Source organism: Mercurialis annua, linkage group LG1-X, assembly GCF_937616625.2.
Source record: "Mercurialis annua linkage group LG1-X, ddMerAnnu1.2, whole genome shotgun sequence".
Lineage (NCBI taxonomy): Eukaryota > Viridiplantae > Streptophyta > Magnoliopsida > Malpighiales > Euphorbiaceae > Mercurialis > Mercurialis annua.
In genome coordinates this window covers 66683767-66701677 of record NC_065570.1, presented here as the reverse complement: position 1 = coordinate 66701677, position 17911 = coordinate 66683767, and the positions used below count along the sequence as shown (strand labels likewise).

At 31.5% G+C, this 17911-nt stretch overlaps 3 protein-coding genes and 1 long non-coding RNA gene across 8 annotated transcripts; 1 reads left to right on the top strand and 3 right to left on the bottom strand.

Annotated features, from left to right (window-relative positions):
* Positions 1 to 439: 439 nt before the first annotated feature.
* On the bottom strand, positions 440 to 3422 carry LOC126665421 (probable protein phosphatase 2C 27). The gene is made up of 4 exons (XM_050358229.2): positions 3060 to 3422; positions 2495 to 2695; positions 1449 to 1660; positions 440 to 1229 (listed from the first exon to the last, which is right to left on the bottom strand). The coding sequence occupies exons 1-4, from the start codon at positions 3207 to 3209 to the stop codon at positions 671 to 673; spliced, it is 1122 nt and encodes a 373-aa protein (XP_050214186.1). The 5' UTR covers positions 3210 to 3422; the 3' UTR covers positions 440 to 670.
* Positions 3423 to 10149: 6727 nt separating this feature from the next.
* Positions 10150 to 13746, bottom strand: LOC126665900 (uncharacterized). Of its 4 annotated transcripts, none has more exons than XM_056104330.1 (8): positions 13544 to 13746; positions 13088 to 13187; positions 12955 to 12990; positions 12710 to 12847; positions 12392 to 12478; positions 11383 to 11430; positions 11227 to 11303; positions 10150 to 10486 (listed from the first exon to the last, which is right to left on the bottom strand). In XM_056104330.1, exons 1-8 carry the CDS (start codon positions 13576 to 13578, stop codon positions 10336 to 10338), a joined length of 672 nt encoding a protein of 223 aa, XP_055960305.1. In that variant the 5' UTR covers positions 13579 to 13746; the 3' UTR covers positions 10150 to 10335. The 4 variants fall into 4 exon arrangements, with proteins under 4 accessions (XP_055960305.1, XP_050214792.1, XP_055960307.1 ...); XM_050358835.2 differs by having other exon boundaries at positions 13092 to 13187; positions 13544 to 13743; XM_056104332.1 differs by lacking the exon at positions 13544 to 13746 and adding an exon at positions 13326 to 13432 and having other exon boundaries at positions 13092 to 13187.
* Positions 10484 to 11817, top strand: LOC126665901 (uncharacterized). Its single transcript, XR_007637721.1, has 2 exons — positions 10484 to 10769; positions 10917 to 11817. It is a non-coding gene; the product is annotated as an uncharacterized LOC126665901 (long non-coding RNA).
* Positions 13747 to 15012: 1266 nt separating the features above from the next.
* Positions 15013 to 17280, bottom strand: LOC126677947 (40S ribosomal protein S11-like). 2 transcript variants are annotated; one of them, XR_007640655.2, is made up of 7 exons: positions 17130 to 17280; positions 16928 to 17028; positions 16478 to 16622; positions 16318 to 16407; positions 16091 to 16200; positions 15908 to 15972; positions 15013 to 15578 (listed from the first exon to the last, which is right to left on the bottom strand). XR_007640655.2 is itself a non-coding variant. In XM_050372771.2 (6 exons), exons 1-5 carry the CDS (start codon positions 17180 to 17182, stop codon positions 16110 to 16112), a joined length of 480 nt encoding a protein of 159 aa, XP_050228728.1. In that variant the 5' UTR covers positions 17183 to 17279; the 3' UTR covers positions 15013 to 15578; positions 16091 to 16109. The 2 variants fall into 2 exon arrangements, 1 of the variants encoding a protein (XP_050228728.1); XM_050372771.2 differs by lacking the exon at positions 15908 to 15972 and having other exon boundaries at positions 17130 to 17279.
* Positions 17281 to 17911: the final 631 nt, after the last annotated feature.

The following is a 17911-nucleotide window of genomic DNA, read 5'->3' as shown; positions in this document are numbered from 1 at the left end:
ATAAAACGTCGATATCTTACGACATACGAGTATTACACCCAAGTATTACGTATACTTTATCAGTGTTAGAAACCTTAACTCGAATAAGATAATTCGAAACACACAAATTTGTAATAAAACTCGAATAAGATAATTCAAAAAACAAAAACTTGAAATAAAAAAAGATTTCATCATACCGAACGAACTGATGGTCCACTCTAACTAATTGCAGCTTAGCATCAAGTTTGAAATTAGTATGAACTTTTTCTACACACTAATTTAACCATCAGAATAACCTCTGGAGAAACAGTTTCTGTATTTTGCTGACATCTTTCTTAATATTTCAGACAGATACTTATCGACTTAAGATGTAATGCGACATGTTTTCATTCATGTTATGCGGAGCTGGGAGAATGAAAAGTAGACGTTTTTGTTCTTATCAGTCTCCAAGAAGCAATAATTTACAGTAAAATACATTGATAATCAATAGGATAAGGAATTAAAGATCAGAGATAGCTTGTGCCTGAGCACAGCAGCAAGTATAATACAGGCAGGAATATCAGTCCTTGTCTCAGGATTGAATTATGTACACAGAAGACTCTTTTCCAGTAACAGCCAATGTAGCTATTTACCATTATTCGCTAGTTCTACTACACAGGGTAGAAATAGTAAGAAACCCAATTTTTCGGCATTATCCTTGTAAGAGACCTTTGAGACTTTGAAGTCCTTCAGCGGAAATGCTCCGCCTAACTCTTCCTCTCTCGACAGCCAATTGCTGCGGCGCCTCCAAGTGAAAGCTTATTATCACCACTGTCAAGTTGTCAATTGCTCCCCGTTTTATTGCTTCTTCTACCACTTCTTTACAGCACAATTTTACATCGTTGTGTTCCCGAAGTCTTCTCCGAGCAAAAGCTACTGCGTTTTGGCTGGAAAATACATCCCATATTCCATCACTTCCGATAATCAAAAACTCGTCTTCCTTGGTTAGTGTAATCAATTTTAGTTCAGGTTCAGCACTCAATGGACCGCCCATGCCCTTAACCTTCATCCCTTCAAGGTGCCAATTGCCTAATGCTCGGGTAACACCTAACAGACCATTTAAGTAACCGTCTTCAACATATCCTCCTAGGGACTCGACCCGTTTCCTTTCCCTAGTGCAGCAAGGTCTATGGTCCTTTGACATTTCTATAGCAATTCCATCCCGTGATAATACAGCCCGACAATCACCAGCATTTGCCACAAGCAAAGACCTGTTCGATATAACAGCACATTCAGATAAAACTCACTAAGCTAGACATCTACCAATAAGTTGTATTTCTCCCCGGTAATTTTCTTCATTTTTATTCCTACAGCTTATATTGCGACAAAAACACGGCAAGAAAGCATGTTCCTGTTTAACTTATTTTCCTTTAAGGCACAGGACTAAAAGGCCCGTTTGATCAAACAAAAAGGGAATGAGAGGAACTTACCTCCCAAATATCATGGCAGTGAGTGCAGTTGTACCAGAAGACAGGGCAGGCTCAAGAGAGCATGTTTCAGCAAGAGCAGCATCAGTCTCAATAAATGACCTTGTGATCACTTTCTCAAGTCCTAAGGGAAAATCTGCATCCTTGACAATGACTCTAGGCAAATGATCTCGGACAAAGTGTGCTGCACTCTTTCCCCCATGCCCATCAAATACCTGTTGTTTCAAACAATTTCGAAATTTGAGTTCCAAAACTAGGCCCACGTTATTTTGGATTTTATGTAATTATGTTTTGCTTATGTACTTTAAGAAAAACAATCACAATAAGCTCATTTTTATTGGAGTGATGTTCCAATCAAGAAATTTTAGGTATCTCGGCTAAACAGCTAAGTTTCTAGCCTAATGCAGTTTAACTACCGTTTGATGAAAAACCTAACTGCAAGGAGCCTAGACCTCAGCTATCCATCAGCAAGGCAGATTACTAAATAAAACAATTCTCATTTCCATGCTTTTGCGTGTTGTTATTAGCATTTATATTATAGCCAGGGTAAAGATGCAGAGGTATCTAAAATAGCACCATTCAAACAAAGCATGACACAGTAACAAAGTTAAAAGTATGCAAATTGTTATACTACGTTTCATAGAAAGCTCTCCAATTTTAAAGTTGAGCAAGAAAATTACTATAATAGACGGACTAATGATGACTCCTCTTTTCAGACTGATTTTATACAGTTTCTAAAAAATAAATGCCACTAAACAGACATTAAAATAAAATTTTAGTCCCCTCATTGTCTGTCTCATCTGTTTAAACTTAATTAATTTTATTGATAGAAACTCCTTAAGACTTGTGCAGTAAATCTGTACTTTGCAAGTAAGCTATTTGTCTTCAAAGTTGTTAATATGAAAATTTCAACCCTAAAACCAGCCGACTCAGAAACTAGAAGTCTTGCTAAATGTTTAGAAGTTACAAGTTGAAATGAAATAACTGTTAACAGAAATTTCTTAGCAGTTAAAAAACTTCTAAATAAGAGTATAGGCCAAAAAACTTACACCATAGAAAGCGATCGATTCTCCACTAAGCACACCATAACCAAAGTTCTTAGCCAAGTCGCTGATGCAAATATGTGTATCCTCCATATAAGGCCGACAACCAATGTCGGACCACTCTCCTGAGCGGAGAACCGGGACGAAATTGGCTAATTGATTCTGTTTCCTCTCCACATCCACTCTATCCTCAGAAATACTTTCTAGCTGAAGGGCCAAAAAAGGCAAACAATTAGTTGATATAACAGAACAAGGTCACAAATAACTCAAAAAGAAGCAATTTAAGTAACCTAGACTCTAACTAAACCATAATAAGTTTCCATAACAACCTAGAATTTCCTTTATAGAACTTACAATTCATTATAACAAAACAAAATATTAATCTAATCATGTCCAGCTTTTCCCATATGCATCAACCAGAAATAATTTCCTATAACTGACCAATCAAACACAAAACAAAGTCTAAAAATTTCACAGTAAACTTCAAAACGATTAAATAAAGAGATACCAAGAACCCAAATTCTAACAAAAAAAACTAGTGGGTGTTAGAGGAAAGAAGTGAAAAGCTCACCGGAGAAGAATTGGCGACAGTAGTGATTGTGTCAGTGGAATCCATGTGGGTATGCAACAGTTGACAATGTAAAGGCCAAGACTGCTGCTCTTCTTTACCACCCACACTCGAGATTTCTTCACTAGCTTGCTCTGTGTCCTGAACACACATTATTTTCTTTAATTAATCTCTTTCTTTTGAGTACTTTATTATGTTTATAGGAGGGAATCCTAAGCAAAACTAAAACAGAGACAAATAAAAATGGATTAAAGAGAAGATTCTGGGAATATAAAGAAACAGATTGTAGTGTTTTTTTTGGTGGAAGAACCGTTTCATTTTCAGATTTTTCTTGCAAAAAGCGTGGCTCTAAATTGGCTTTGTCGTGTTTTATTTTTGTTCGTAATAATATTTTCGCATTATTCATTTCTTATTATTTATCCCTTCTCTATCCCGCTTTCTAAAGGTCATTTCATTACAATTTAATAAAACAAATTATATTACAGCAAAAATACATCTCTATTATTTTGACAGCAGAAGTCACTTTGATCCCTCAATTTAGCACAAAATATTAATTTAAGACAAATTTAAAATTTTAGCAAAAATAATCACTGGTTGATTAATTTAGGGTATTACTATTCGCCGCCCCAAATTACTACCTACCGCCCAACTTTTTACCAAAATATCCCTAAGCCATTTTCAGCCAAAAAAAAACTCAATCCTCTTAACTCAACTAAAAACCCTACAAATAACCGAGCAAATTTATAATAAAAATATCAAAATCACCTAAAATTAGAGGACGATAACCTCTAATAATTAATCGATTTTTAATTTTTTCGTTTTTTAAATTTTTAATTTTTTTAAAAAAAATTTAATGGGCTATCGTCCTCAAATGGCGATGGCCCATAGGGGTCATCGCCTCGATTTGGCGATGGCCCATAGGGGTCATCGACTCGATTTGGCGATGGCCCTATGGGTCCATCGCCAAATCGAGGCGATGACCCCTATGGGCCATCGCCATATGAGGGCGATGGTCCATTAAAAAAAATAAAAAAAAATAAAAAAAGATAAAATATTAAATAAATAAAAACCGATTATTTACCGGATGTTCCGCCTTTTATTTTTAGTCGATTTTGACATTTTTATTATAAATTCGCTCGGGTATTCGTTGGGTTTTTAATTGAATTGAGAGAATTGATTTTTTTTTTTAAAAAACTGAAAATGGCTAGGGGTATTTTGGTAAAAAGTTGGGCGGTAGGTAGTAATTTGGGGCGGTAAATAGTAGTCCACTTAATTTAACTCATTTTACTTCTTTTAATGAGGTAGTGTGAACGGGACCGTTTGAAGTTGGAGGAGTTAAACAAGTCAAAACACTTATTTTTAGTGTCTGTTTGTTCAAAACGTTCAGTTCAAATACGTTTTTTTTAAGCCACGAATTTGATTTTACTTGATTTTTTTTATCTAAATTAAAGGGATTAAATGAACCTTTATTTTTAATCCTCTAAATTAAAGGGATTAAATGAACCTTTATTTAAATTGCATTTGGAATTTCAAACTTTAATCAGTAATAGTCGTAATAATAATAAGATATTTTTGTTACAAAACAAAATAAGTGCATTTAAAATAGGCCAAATGACCAAAAAAAGTTAAATTTTTGAAAAAAAGTTCAAATTTTTTAATTTTATTCAATTTGTCATGAAACACGTGACTTCGTTTCAATAACGTCCAGTTACGTAATTTTGCTCATGCGGCGCCTGCATGGCGCTGATGTGGCAATGCCACATATCAGCGCCATATAAGTCAAACTGAATAGTTGGATATAATAGAAACGAAAACATGCGTTTCAGGATAAATTAGATAAAATTGAAAGATTTCGATTTCTGTGAAATTTTCATGAAAGATTTGGCCTTTTTTATATTTGGCCTTTAAAATATAATTAAAAATAAAAACTTTTCTATATTTTAGGACAACTCAAAATAGAAAGAGTTTTCATAGTTCTCGGAGAGACATAGAATAATCAATTCATTTATTAGGAAGATTTGTCAATAATTAAATTCTTTAAAGCTTAAATGAGCTATAATTAATAAAATCGAAAGTATTAGTTATAATTAATAGGATTAATTGTAAATAAATTGGCTAATTATACCCTACTTTGAAATTACAATATAAAATTTTAAATTTAGTAATGTCATCAACGGATTTTGCAATTTTGGCAATTAAATGCACCGATTTTCTGAGACATTTTTGGTGAGTTGGAAGTAGGAATTGCAATAATCAGTATTTTTCATGTAATTTGACACATTACAAATTAAATCACGAAGTTTAGCGTAATTTATAATTATTAACACTAACTTTAAAATTATTTAAATTTTCCAACTCAAATCATTACTTAAATCCTTTTTCTTATATTCCTTTTACTCCAAATACTAATACAATGTGAACTAAGTCGTATTGCAACAACCACACGTTTACTTTGTGAACTTTCTTAAGTATTCTAAAGAAATATTATGTATCGTAATTGCAACTTTAATTTGATTGAACACTTCACATGCTAAATGTTTTCTTTTCACAGGCTAAATTTTCCATTTTAAAATTAACAAAATATATATAAATAAACAATTACTTAACATATAAATATATACTATAAAAGATGATAAAATCTGCAAAGACAATCATCAATTAAGGGTTATCTAATCATCGAACGGGTCATCAATATTTATGGTTCAAATATTAAAAATATAATTTTAAACTGCTCTATTTTTAATATTTCAAATTTTTTAAATTTCATCTTTAACATGAATTTAAAAATTAAATCTAATAAAAACACAAGCACAAGCGTCAAAAAATATAATAAAAAAACAATCACACTATTTTAAAAGTTGCAATTTAGATCCGATCAAGAGAGTTTTTCAACTTTTTTGATCGGAGTAAATATATTTCAAACCGGCTTAAAAATAAGAGAAGAAAAACTCCACCGACAGATTTAAAAATAAAAAAAACACTAGTTAAAACTAGAATGTGATATTCCGGCTATTTGAACCTCTTTCTTCAAATTAGGATCCTTCAACCATTTAAAATAAGAGAATCTTTCAAATATAGAGTTTAATTGAATAAAAATTAGATACGATTTATTAAAAAAAGTAAAATTTAAAGGACGCATGAGGTGTTTTTCCGGCCAAAATCACCTCCGCAAATTATGATTTTTGATTTGTATTTTTTTTTAAGAAATAAGAGAGATGTTTTTCTTTGAGAGAGAGGTTTAATTATTTAAATCAATATACTTTTTAAAAAAAAATGAATAGTAGAATGTTTTATAGTGTTTATAATTAAATCGTGGTGCATTGACATTCATATTTCATAGCATACAAAGTAGTCATAATGTATAAATCTAGTTTTCTTTGTCTAATACTTATTTTTTAAGAAAACAATATATTGGCATTGAAGAGCATGTGTTTTGAAATGATAAAATTGTGTTTCATTTTGTTTTTCTCATAAGTTTTAAATATTACTTTTATTGTAATTTTAAATTAGAATGACTGAATTATTAAATCAATAAATAAATTGATAATATTTAAATAAAATATTATGATTAGGACAATTATTTTTATGAAAATAGACTTATTATTTTGTAATGTAGTGAGCAATTAAATATTGGTAAACTCCACTTTCATGAAACTTACAAATAGAAAATCTCTAGAATTTTCTTTCATCACTCGTATTCACTTTCTAGATTGTTAATGATTGTAACCAAGATAACATAATAGTAAAGATCACAATGCTCACGAAATTACTCTTTTTTTAATTATGCTAATTGCTGCATCGTATGGTCAGGTTAATTTAATTAAGTAATAATTGTTCAAAAAGATTTGAAAAATATAGTTTTATAAAAATTGGGTGGCTAATGTGAATTGGAGGACATTTTGATGAAATGGGAGGGTGATGCAAGACAATAACTTTAAATTTCTCTTTTGCTTTCTATAAAAGTTAGTGTGATTCGTCACATATTATCATTTTTCTTTTTTGTTTAAATATCTTTCCTTCCCATTAATGCCAAAATGCCAATTAATCTTCAATAAACATCCTCTTTTCTTGGATTGTCATGATGGTCCTTTTTGCAATTGAAATGAAAAGTTTCAGTCTCGATTACGGGTGTATAATTTTCTGTTAAAACCAAATTAATCGGCTGAATCAAATTAAATTAAATTAAATTAAAATTTTATTTTATTTTCGGTTTTAACCCATAAAAATATTGTGTTCGGACCTCTTTTTGGGAGAGTTCCTTTTCTTATCTCCTCCACCTTCTTAAACATACTTTTTGCAGTATCAAACTCACTTCATTAAGTTTTTGATCAAAATCAATTATGATAGTGCCCCTATGTAGCACGGAAACGGAAACGAGAAACGGAAACGACACGAAACGGACACGGAGAAACGGCAAATTTTTAAAATGAAGGACACGAAACGTGGGGGAAACGTGTAAATAATAAAAATATAAGGATATATTTATAATATTAGAAATTATAAAATGCTATATATATTAAATTTTATTTATATATTTATGTCAATTAATAAAATAAATCAAATTAAATTAAATCCAACAAAAATAAGAAAATAAGCTATATTATATATAAAGTAAATAATAAAATATATGAGTGATTAATTCATAAAAATTATTTATTGAGGATTTGTTAGGTTTTTTTTATAATTATATAAATTTTTTATTTATAAAAACGGCCCGAAACGTTTCCTTATGAGTTTCCGAGAGTTTCTGAGAATTTCCGGTTTCTGAAACGTTTCCGAAACGGGACACGCAACTTTGTCGAAGTTTCCGTGCTTCATTGTAGTGCCCTAAGCACTCGTCGCCCGGTCTACTACCAGTGGCGGATCTTCTTGAAGGCATGGAGGGGTAATGTCCCCCGTAAATTTTCAAAATATTACTAAATACTACCTTGACTCTTTAATTTTTAAAAGTAACCAAGTACTGATTTAAACCTTCCATTCTCACTAACCCTAATTCATCCAAAAAATTTCATTGACACTGAGTCTAATTACCATCCAAAACCAATACAAACGAGCAAGTTTGTATTTTTATTTGTCTTTTTTTTTAAAAAAAAGGTTAGAATTTATGTCTAAATCCATTTAATTTTTGCATTTATAATTTTATTTATTTGTGTTTAAATTATATTTTTAAACATTTTTGCCTCTTTCAAAAATTATAGTCAAGCTCCGCCACTATTTACCACGCGAAGGAAGGTGTCTTGGAATTTTTTTTTACAATATTGGTAGAAATTTAGAATCCTGAAATTATGATATTCCCAACTTTCAGAGAAATTTAACACGAAATATTTTAAAGAGTTAGAAAATCTATCAAAATATGTGGCTTTTTATAAACTCCTTTGAACACTGCTAGTGCCACCTCAGTTGGGTAAATCGGAAATTCAATAAGCAAGTTCACAATTTGAAGCTTTTTTTTTTCTCTGTCTAGTAATCTTGAATTATGTCTCTTTGAGTTATCCATCTTCATCTACCTTTGAAAAAAGAACACAATCATTTTAATTTAATCAATTTTATTTTTCTAAAAAGTAAATTGATTTAGTATGAGCTATTGAACCTACTAATTGCTTTCCCCTAAGGCCTAAGTTTGGTGAGACCCTCTTATTAATTTATATTAAGAGGACTTTTAGACTTCTTGGAGGAAAATTGAAACCATAATGGCCTCACAATATTTGTGGTTGAATACATATTAAAGTATTTTAGATTATTTCCATACATTTCGGTTGCTCTTATCTTGAGATGAAAAAGATGTACATTTATTTAAATTGTAACATAAACTTTAAGATTTTTCCAAGAAAAATGCTCTTCTTTTCAACAGAATGTCAATTTATATTTGTTATGGTAAAAAGATATTTCTCAATATCTTTTATTTGATTTCAACGGAAATTGAAGCATAAACTTCAAGTGCATTTCTGAGACTTCGATTATAGCCAGTTTAAGCTAATCTAACGTCATAAACATCTTACACTAACGAACAATTTTTATTTTTGGAAAAAAAAAAATTAAAACCTAAATCTCATAACTTCATAAATAATTTTAATATGAATTGAGATTCACTCCATCCAATACACATATCTTAACTTAACCCATGTCATGAATCATGATGCACTTTCAATGGTCAAGCCAAGAAGAAGAGAGGCTACTTCTTGATTTTTTTTTGCCAAAAGGCTACTTCTTGATTACTATACAATTATTGGTTTTGGAACATTTTCAAGTTGCTTAACACGTCATCTTAACAAGTACTCTAGCTGGAATAACGTGGCAATATGTGGTTCGTCAAAACTTCTTGATGATCATTACCATGAGATTTAGGACAAGCTAGTTGGTTGATCGCATTCCATACTAATACTAGGATTAAAGTGAAGACAAACCCAATCGATTTATCGATTGTATCAATTTAATTACGACACAAAATTTGAACGATTATACACGTTAATTTATATAATTATTTAATTAAATGGATTTGAAAAAACTATATGAATGCAATATAATTTTTTTAGCTCATCCGGTTTACAAGGCCATCCTGACTAATCCGGATCCGATCCGCGTCGCGCACCTGACATGATTAGTGAGTCTGTCGATGGAAATTTTTGCATTCACAAGACTTTACTTATGAATGCAACATATGTACATGTTAAAGCATGTAAATTTATTGAATTAAATAGATTAAATATAAACTATATAAATTTGATACAATTAATATGTTTTATTTAATTAAATCATATTTTTTTCCAATTTAATTAAATCATATATAACTGTAAAAACACAATATGTTTAATTTATTTGCTTAGTTGGTCCGCATATAATTTATTTAGTCTAATGAATTTTATACTCCCTCCCTTTCTAATCATATGTTTTTTTAGAGTCAGACGCACAAATTAAAAAGATGATCAATACAAACTAAATTTACAGGACTATCCTTATTAGTTATTTGCAGTAAATTTAAATTCCCGACTGCAACAAGCTATAATTTGAGGCATAGATATTGTTTCATTAAAAAAATTAAGGGCATTCTACACCTTTTTCCATGTTTAAATCAATTTTTCTTAAAAAATTGCACATTTTGAATTTTTTTTTTCCATTTGTATTCCTGTTTACCAAACTTTTCTGCTGGGTCCATCATAGATGCCTATTACATATATAGTTTTTATATGAATAATAACACTTATGTGAAACAGAGAGAGATGTAAAATATTAAGGACAATAACACTTGAGATTTGTGGTGTAGCTTCCCATCAAACGAAACTCAGGCAGAAACACTGCTAAAAAGGTTCCAGTCAATCACTTTGAAGGTGGAGACAGCAAGTTTAAAGACCTCAGACATGGCCAGGCAGCCAGATTGTGCTGCAGGAACCGCCATACCAGCGCCAACTGTTGTAGCACTTTCACTCAAAGGACTGCAAACACAAAATAAACCAAGAGCATCATCTGTGAGAAATAGGCGAACAGCCAACAATGATACAAGCATAGCATGACTACAGTTTCATCTAAAAGTTATTTTCTCGAGCAGTATTATGATGCGTTTTCATTTTCTTCGTAGTTAAAGGTAGTCAAACTGGCTTACAGTTGGAAAAATCATACGCGCCAACTTTAACCAAATTATTGCAAGCAATTTGAGCTAATAAGACTACAGAATAAAACTAAGCAAGAACCAACGGCTGGTACACCAATTAGATACAGGTACTTTTACTTTCAAAAGTATGGCAGAGCATCATCTGTGAGAAATAGGCGAACAGCCAACAATGATACAAGCATAGCATGACTACAGTTTCATCTAAAAGTTATTTTCTTGAGCAGTATTATGATGCGTTTTCATTTTCTTCGTAGTTAAAGGTAGTCAAACTGGCTTACAGTTGGAAAAATCATACGCGCCAACTTTAACCAAATTATTGCAAGCAATTTGAGCTATTAAGACTACAGAATAAAACTAAGCAAGAACCAACGGCTGGTACACCAATTAGATACAGGTACTTTTACTTTCAAAAGTATGGCTTGAATGAGAGATATAATCTGATAGAGTTAATATCTAATACAGGCAGATTTATTGACTTTCAGTAATGTGTCATGGACATGAATTCTTAACCTACAAAAGCAGAACAGGAAAGTTCCTTTTAAGCAGCATGTTGTCTAGACTTACTTTATTAGTACTGGTTCATATGCAGTCACTAGCACATCTGTGTCAACTCCTTTAAGACGTATATTTGCCAAATAAACCTGCGTGCAAAGGCCAGCATATTGAGAGTCAGCATTTTCAAACAATTAAAGATGGGAGTTTGAAAATGTAAATACTTACTCTAACGATATTTTGTGCTTCTCTCCCTTGTCGCCCCTTGGAAATATTCTGTGTACATATCGTAATGAGAAATAGAGCAAAAGACGAACAAAAACAGATCACAAGGCTCAAGTGGAAAAAAAAAAAACTTCAAGGCAATTCCCTGTAAACTTCATTCTGATTTAAGTCAGGCAGTTAACAAATCCCAAACACAACCTTCACCAGAAACTTTTTACCAACTTAAATAAGGCAGTTAAGGAACCCAACTATAATACAAAACCATCGCTAGCCTTACTACAAACTCATATGCTTAATGTGAATGGTCATGGTGTTAAAGCATACACATCATCATCACAAACATATGCTTCAGAAACAAATAAAGATTCACTGCAATGTTTCATCGATTACAGCCAGAGTGATGAATTGTAAAGCAGAGAAATATATTACTTCCACAGCCTCAGTGACTCTCACATTTGTAACCAAAGGTAACTTGAACATGATGTACTATCTCAGCAGTATTGGAGTTACAGACAGTTCGCTACAGTGCTACCCCGCCATACCAATCTCCCTTTTTAAATTGTTCATTTTGGTTTAATATAAATAAATTCCCCCTCTCCATATTGTTTGATAAAATTGCCTCCACATAACATTTATTTCTTAGCTTCACAACACTAAGAGCCTAGTAGCCCAATAAAAACTAACTCATCTAAGAAGATTCATGCTCATAAGTCATAGTACGAAAAAGATTCACACTTTCAGAAGATTCAAGTCTGTCATTAAGATTAGTGTCGACATGAACCAGCCAAATACTTTGTGGAAGTACAGACTGCAAAGAGGGAAACTGTATGAACATACGCTGAGCATATGAAGGACGCAACTAACAGTCTAACAATACCAAAAAAAAACATATAAACAGTACAGTGAATTTAAAACGCTTTTCTTAGCAGAACTAGGAGGCAAATTATGGAGAAAACATGAAGCAAAGATTTGGTAAGCAGCAAAATTATTTGGCTGGATTTGACACACGTACCATTTGTCCCACAGCGGTAGAAATAACACTCGGAATATTCCTGTAATGAAATCCAGGGGTCTCAACTACTTCTGACTGCTCAAACTGCTGCATTTTATAGCAACAGGAAAAAGGATAAAATTGAGAAACAAAAAATCCCACAAAGAGTCGGATGGATGCTGGCTAAAAATAACAAGGCAACACCACTTGGAATTGAAAGCATAGATCTTTTAGGAGAAATGTTTGCACTCCCGTCCTCCTCAGTAATCAAAATGAATGGTGAACACTAGATTTATAAATAATCAAAAAATCACAAGACTTGGATATAATATATATTACCGTGCATCCTTCAGCATCTTGTTCATTAGCAAGGTCTTGAAGAAACCAAGTGGCACTTCCATTATCTCCAACTTCATGTTTATAATCCAAAAGCTCAAAGATCAAGCTTTCATCGCGACTAGGGTCCACAAATACTTCCTTCACACACAGTCAATACAACATTAATCAACACTGCTTGTACAGAAGTATACTAAGATTATTAACAAATTCAGACTATTACTTAAGAAAATCAGGTAAAAAAAAACCTGATGATCAGGAACTTGGCGTATATTGCTCACATCCTGCACATTTGGTGACCAATTTGAATGAATTGAGGAGTCTGTCTATACAAATAAGTTAATAAAATGGTGAAACAAACAAGTATAAAAAAGGACTCACCAACCTGAAATCTAAGAGGGAAACTGCTAGTGATTGCACCTCCAAACAGAGGGCGTTGAGTGTGAAAATCTTGCTGCATTTTTTAACAATGAATGAATGGCTGATCAAAGAATTTTAAGCTAGAAATTAGTGTGTTGACAAAGGAACTTGCGGATTTTTATATACATGTACGTCTGCTTTAAAATGAAGCTACTGTTATAGTATATGGCAATATATAATATAGGTAAATTTCATTAACCATTCCTAAACTTTCTTCTCTCATATAATCATCCTTCATTTCTAATCATAACCACAAAAATTATCCAACTTTAAGTTTGTAACACAAAACTCCTAACCAACCATTCCCTCCGCAAGAAAAGAAACAAGATTTACAACATAAAATAAACACCTCGACTGAAAAATTAATAAATAAATAAAAAGTAATAATAAACTGAAATAAATAAAATATATATATACCTTAGGTTAGGAGCGGATTGAACTCTAAAAAACATCAATCTTCATTGTTTTTGTTTTCTTCGCTTGAAATTATCACCAAAACCCATTAAAATGAACAAGAATTATCGCAGAGAAACTGAGAAAAATCATCATATAAGTTTATGCATTTATGATGTTTCAATATCTTCTAGACCGGAACTCTCAATTAGAAAATAAAATTTTAAAAGAGGAAAAAAAATGATTTTTTATCGGGAAAAATAAGTAGAATACTGTCAGTAGAGAAATGAGTGGAATTGGATTTGGGTTAATTGAGTAGACGGGCTGACTCCGAAAATTAGAGCAAGGCCTTTTTAGATAAATATTAAAAAAAAAAGACGATAATTTAAAATTAATTACAAAACTATCAAAAAATGAAAATTATTTACAAAAGTACGATGTGTATAATGTCGGTATAATTATGTTATAATTTCAGAATATTAAAACTATAAATCGGATAATTTAAAAATAGTATTTGGTTTATTATTGGTATACTTTCAGTATATTTTCGGTATATCGATTATAAAATTTTATATATATTTTCTAGTTGATAACATGTATAATTGTTTTATATGTATTTTTCAGTATAATTGGTAATAAACTAGAGAATTTGTATATTTTTGGTATAATTTTAGTATGTTGTTAGTTTAATTTTTAGTATACGATGTGGTGTAATGTTGGTGTAATAATAAAATTTTCAGTATATTTTGATGTGTATACTCTTGGTATACTGTTGGTATAATTTTAGTATATTATTAATTTAATTTTTAGGATACAATTTGATGTAATTTTGGTAAATTTTTATTAAATGAAATCTCAGTATGCATAATGTTGGTATAATTTTGATATAATGTTGGTATAATGTTGATATAATGTTAGTTTATTAGTATACTGACATTATACTCACAGTATACACCGTATGTTTGTAATTACTTTTAATTTTTTGATACTTTTGTAAAAAAATTAAGATTTTTGTAAATAAAAAAAATCAACATGTAGTTTTGTAATTATTTTCATTTTTTTTTGGTAAATGGTGCAATTTCCTAAAAAAAAAATATTTTTCAGAATACTACCTCAAAGTTTGTTTTTTTTTTAAATACAATGTGTACTTATTTTTGAAAAAATAACTTTTATTATTCTCAACATATTTTTTTTAATCTCAGAAATACAATTTTGATTATCCAGCGGTATACTAACACCATTGGTTAACCAACAACAAACTATTACAAATTCAAACCTCCATTTCTATTAAACTAGTTGAAAATTCTATTATAAAACCCCCCGCCTTCATCACCGCAAGAGCAACCGTCAAATAAAACCTAAATCGTCTTTTTAAATCTAAAATTATTTATTAACCATTAGTTAACCATTCGTTAACCAATAGTGTATTAAAAACAAAGTCATTAGTGTACCATTAGTAAACCATTGGTTAAATAGCAACAAAATAAATTCACTAACAGTTAATTAACTATTTTATTAATATTATATTCAAAATAAAATTTATTACAAGTTACCTGACGGTTTACCTAATGTTAACTATTGATTACCCAACACCCAAAACATTACAATTCTCATAAGCATTTCTTCAAACACTTAAGAGTGCAGACTGTGTAACATAAAAAATCGAACCACCATCATATCACCACCGTCGTTCATAAAAGAAAAACAAAAAATGGATTAACCAACACCGAAAATATTGATTCTATCTCGGATTTCGAATTGTTCGTCATGGCGGCAGCAGGTCCTCCATCTACGACCGTTTTTCCTTCAAGACTCACGGCAGCTTGCAAATCCACAACAATAACTTGAACAAAATAAACACAAATAGGAGAGCGGCTACGACGTAACGCAACAGAAGCGGCAAAAGGGGTGGAATGGAGCGGAAGCAAAAACGGAGCGAAGAGCGGCTACACTGAGTCAGACGGTGGCTGCTTTAGTGGTTGCCTCTTGTCTGCTTCACTGATGGCGGAGCTATTGCGTCGGAGGTTGCCGCATGGCTGATTATGTTAGGGTTTGCTTTCTGTTTTTAATTGAAGAATGAAAGACAAGATCGTAGTACTCAAAAACAGAAAGCATAAAAAAAAAAAGGAAAACATAATTATTTAAAGAGAAACATAGCAGCATAATTTAATCATTAATTTGACAAATTTCAATCGGAATGGTTAATTGATTGCAAGTGAATTCAAAGATTATGATTTCGCAAATGTGCACTCAACTGATGGTAAAATTGCATCCAATAGAGTTTTACCAAAAAAAAAAAAAATTATGAAAACCCCGTGAGAGAACCGTAAGATTGACAGATTTTGCACATCTAAAGACTTTCCTAAACATAACCTAAATGATCAATACCTTTCCAACCAAACGGTAATCGCACTTCAGGAACACAACACGATGCTTAAAGCATTGAATTTCCACTATTGAATATAAAAGAAAACAAATCAAAGAACAGGGCTTGTTGAACAATCTGATATTGAATGAATGATCTGAATTGGAACAAAAAAAAGGAGGCATCTAGCGGCATAACTAGCTTACCCAGTAACCTAGGAATGTCTCACATACTAGTGAAGGCCTTTTTCCCGGCCCCGGAAGAGCCAGCAGGAACCACCTTAAGCACGTTGAATCTCACAGTCTTGGACAATGGCCTGGGATTGTCAGAAAATAATTACGGAAAAATTGAGGATACAGATCAAATTGGTAATCACATATTAAATCTATAGTAAAAGAAAAAAGAATCAGAACATTAGTTTCTTTGAAATTACCTGCACTGCCCGATAATGACATGATCTCCTTCTTTAACACGGAAGCATGGAGATATGTGTGCTGGGATATTTGAATGTCTTTTCTCGTATCTTAAGGCAGAGGAAGGAGAAAATGTGAGTTTCCATATGAGAAATGTAAAGCATTAAAAACAGAGTATACCGTTGGTATTTCTTAATAAAATGAAGGTAATCCCGGCGAACAACGATGGTCCTCATCATCTTGGCACTGTGGCAAGTTCCGGCTAGGATACGTCCCCTGATGGACACAGTTCCACTGAAGGGGCATTTCTTGTCAACGTAAGTTCCTGCAAGAAACATTTACAAGGAACTGAATAAGTAAACATCAATTTTCACTCAAAAAAGAAATATTACGAGCACTAGAGCCCATTTCTTTAGAAGTCAAGGTGGAGCACAAAATAAGCATAGAGACATGCTTCAAGTACATGGCTCACCAAGATCACTCCTGGAGAGTATTTAGCAGCAACAAAACCAAATACAGAGACTGGATTAACCGCTCGATAAGCATACAACTTTGAATGTGCATTTTGTAATAAAACCCAACACTACAAGTAAACTAGAAATAAAACTATTAAAGCATAAAAAAAAAAACCTTGAATAGCTTCTCTTGGAGTCTTAAAATTTAAGCCAATGCTTTTCCAGAAACGATTGCCACCTTTTCCAGGTCTCTTCCCCTTTCCACTTTTCTTGGAACTGCATTTAAATTGTAACCAATAATAATAAGCTCACAAAAAAACCAAAATAAAGAATTCAATCCCGTGATTAGAAGAATGAATCCATTTTGAAATAGGAACCTGAGGAAGACTTTGGGTTGCTTCAGAAATGCCTTTTCAGTCTGCTCTGCCATGCTTCAAACCTCTGTTTCTGTGGAACGCAACACAAATTAAGAGAGAAAGGTTAAGTCAGCGCAGGAGATAACTCTTAAACCCTAGATTTGCTGATTTCACAAATGTCAATTATAATGTGAATTGCCAATGTGGGCCTAGCTTGGAGGGCTAAGACATCTATAAGTGCATCAAAAGGTCGTGGGTTCAAATCACGTCTCGGTAACTAACAAACTAACAATTGAGACTCTAAATAGTCGATTACCATCTTTGACAAAAATATATATATATATATATATATATAATATGAACAATTACTTGCTTTTTGTAGTTTAAAATATTTTCTTCTTTATTACTAGTATTTAAAAATTAGATAATTGAAAATATTATTAAAAAAAATTTAATGATCTCAAATTAAGTATAAATAATAACAATATTGAAGTAATTCTTTTTAGGGTCTAATTATTTAAAAAACCCTCACCTTGTAACATTTTTCATTTACAGCATCACCTAGAAAAAAGTTTATTTGTACCCTATTTTCGATTTTCTGTTTTAAACTGTACCCAAAGAGTTAAAATGACCTTTTTATTTGAAAAAAAAGTTTAAAATAATCCTTTACTTTTAACTTATATTCTAATTAAACATTAAGGTTATTAATTATACAAAAACACATTCTCCTTTCTCAAAAAAATAATAATTTATTTAATTTAATTTATATTAATTATCAATAATTTTTAAAAATTTAAAAATTT

Bases quoted from the DNA above. Each gene is read 5' to 3' on its own strand.
- LOC126665900 (XM_056104330.1), bottom strand. From the start codon at position 13,578: ATGTTTTTTAGAGTTCAATCCGCTCCTAACCTAAG. The intron at 12,479-12,709 runs GTAATATATATT...TATAAAATGCAG, and splicing joins AAGATGCTGAAGGATGCACG to CAGTTTGAGCAGTCAGAAGT. The intron at 10,487-11,226 runs GTAAGTCTAGAC...TTGTGTTTGCAG, and splicing joins TATGAACCAGTACTAATAAA to TCCTTTGAGTGAAAGTGCTA.
- LOC126665421 (XM_050358229.2), bottom strand. From the start codon at position 3,209: ATGTGTGTTCAGGACACAGAGCAAGCTAGTGAAGAAATCTCGAGTGTG. The intron at 2,696-3,059 runs GTGAGCTTTTCA...TTGGCCCTTCAG, and splicing joins CTGTCGCCAATTCTTCTCCG to CTAGAAAGTATTTCTGAGGA. The intron at 1,661-2,494 runs GTAAGTTTTTTG...TTGAAACAACAG, and splicing joins AATCGATCGCTTTCTATGGT to GTATTTGATGGGCATGGGGG.
- LOC126677947 (XM_050372771.2), bottom strand. From the start codon at position 17,182: ATGGCAGAGCAGACTGAAAAGGCATTTCTGAAGCAACCCAAAGTCTTC. The intron at 17,029-17,129 runs GTTCCTATTTCA...ATTTAAATGCAG, and splicing joins CAACCCAAAGTCTTCCTCAG to TTCCAAGAAAAGTGGAAAGG. The intron at 16,201-16,317 runs GTAATTTCAAAG...TGACAATCCCAG, and splicing joins GTCATTATCGGGCAGTGCAG to GCCATTGTCCAAGACTGTGA.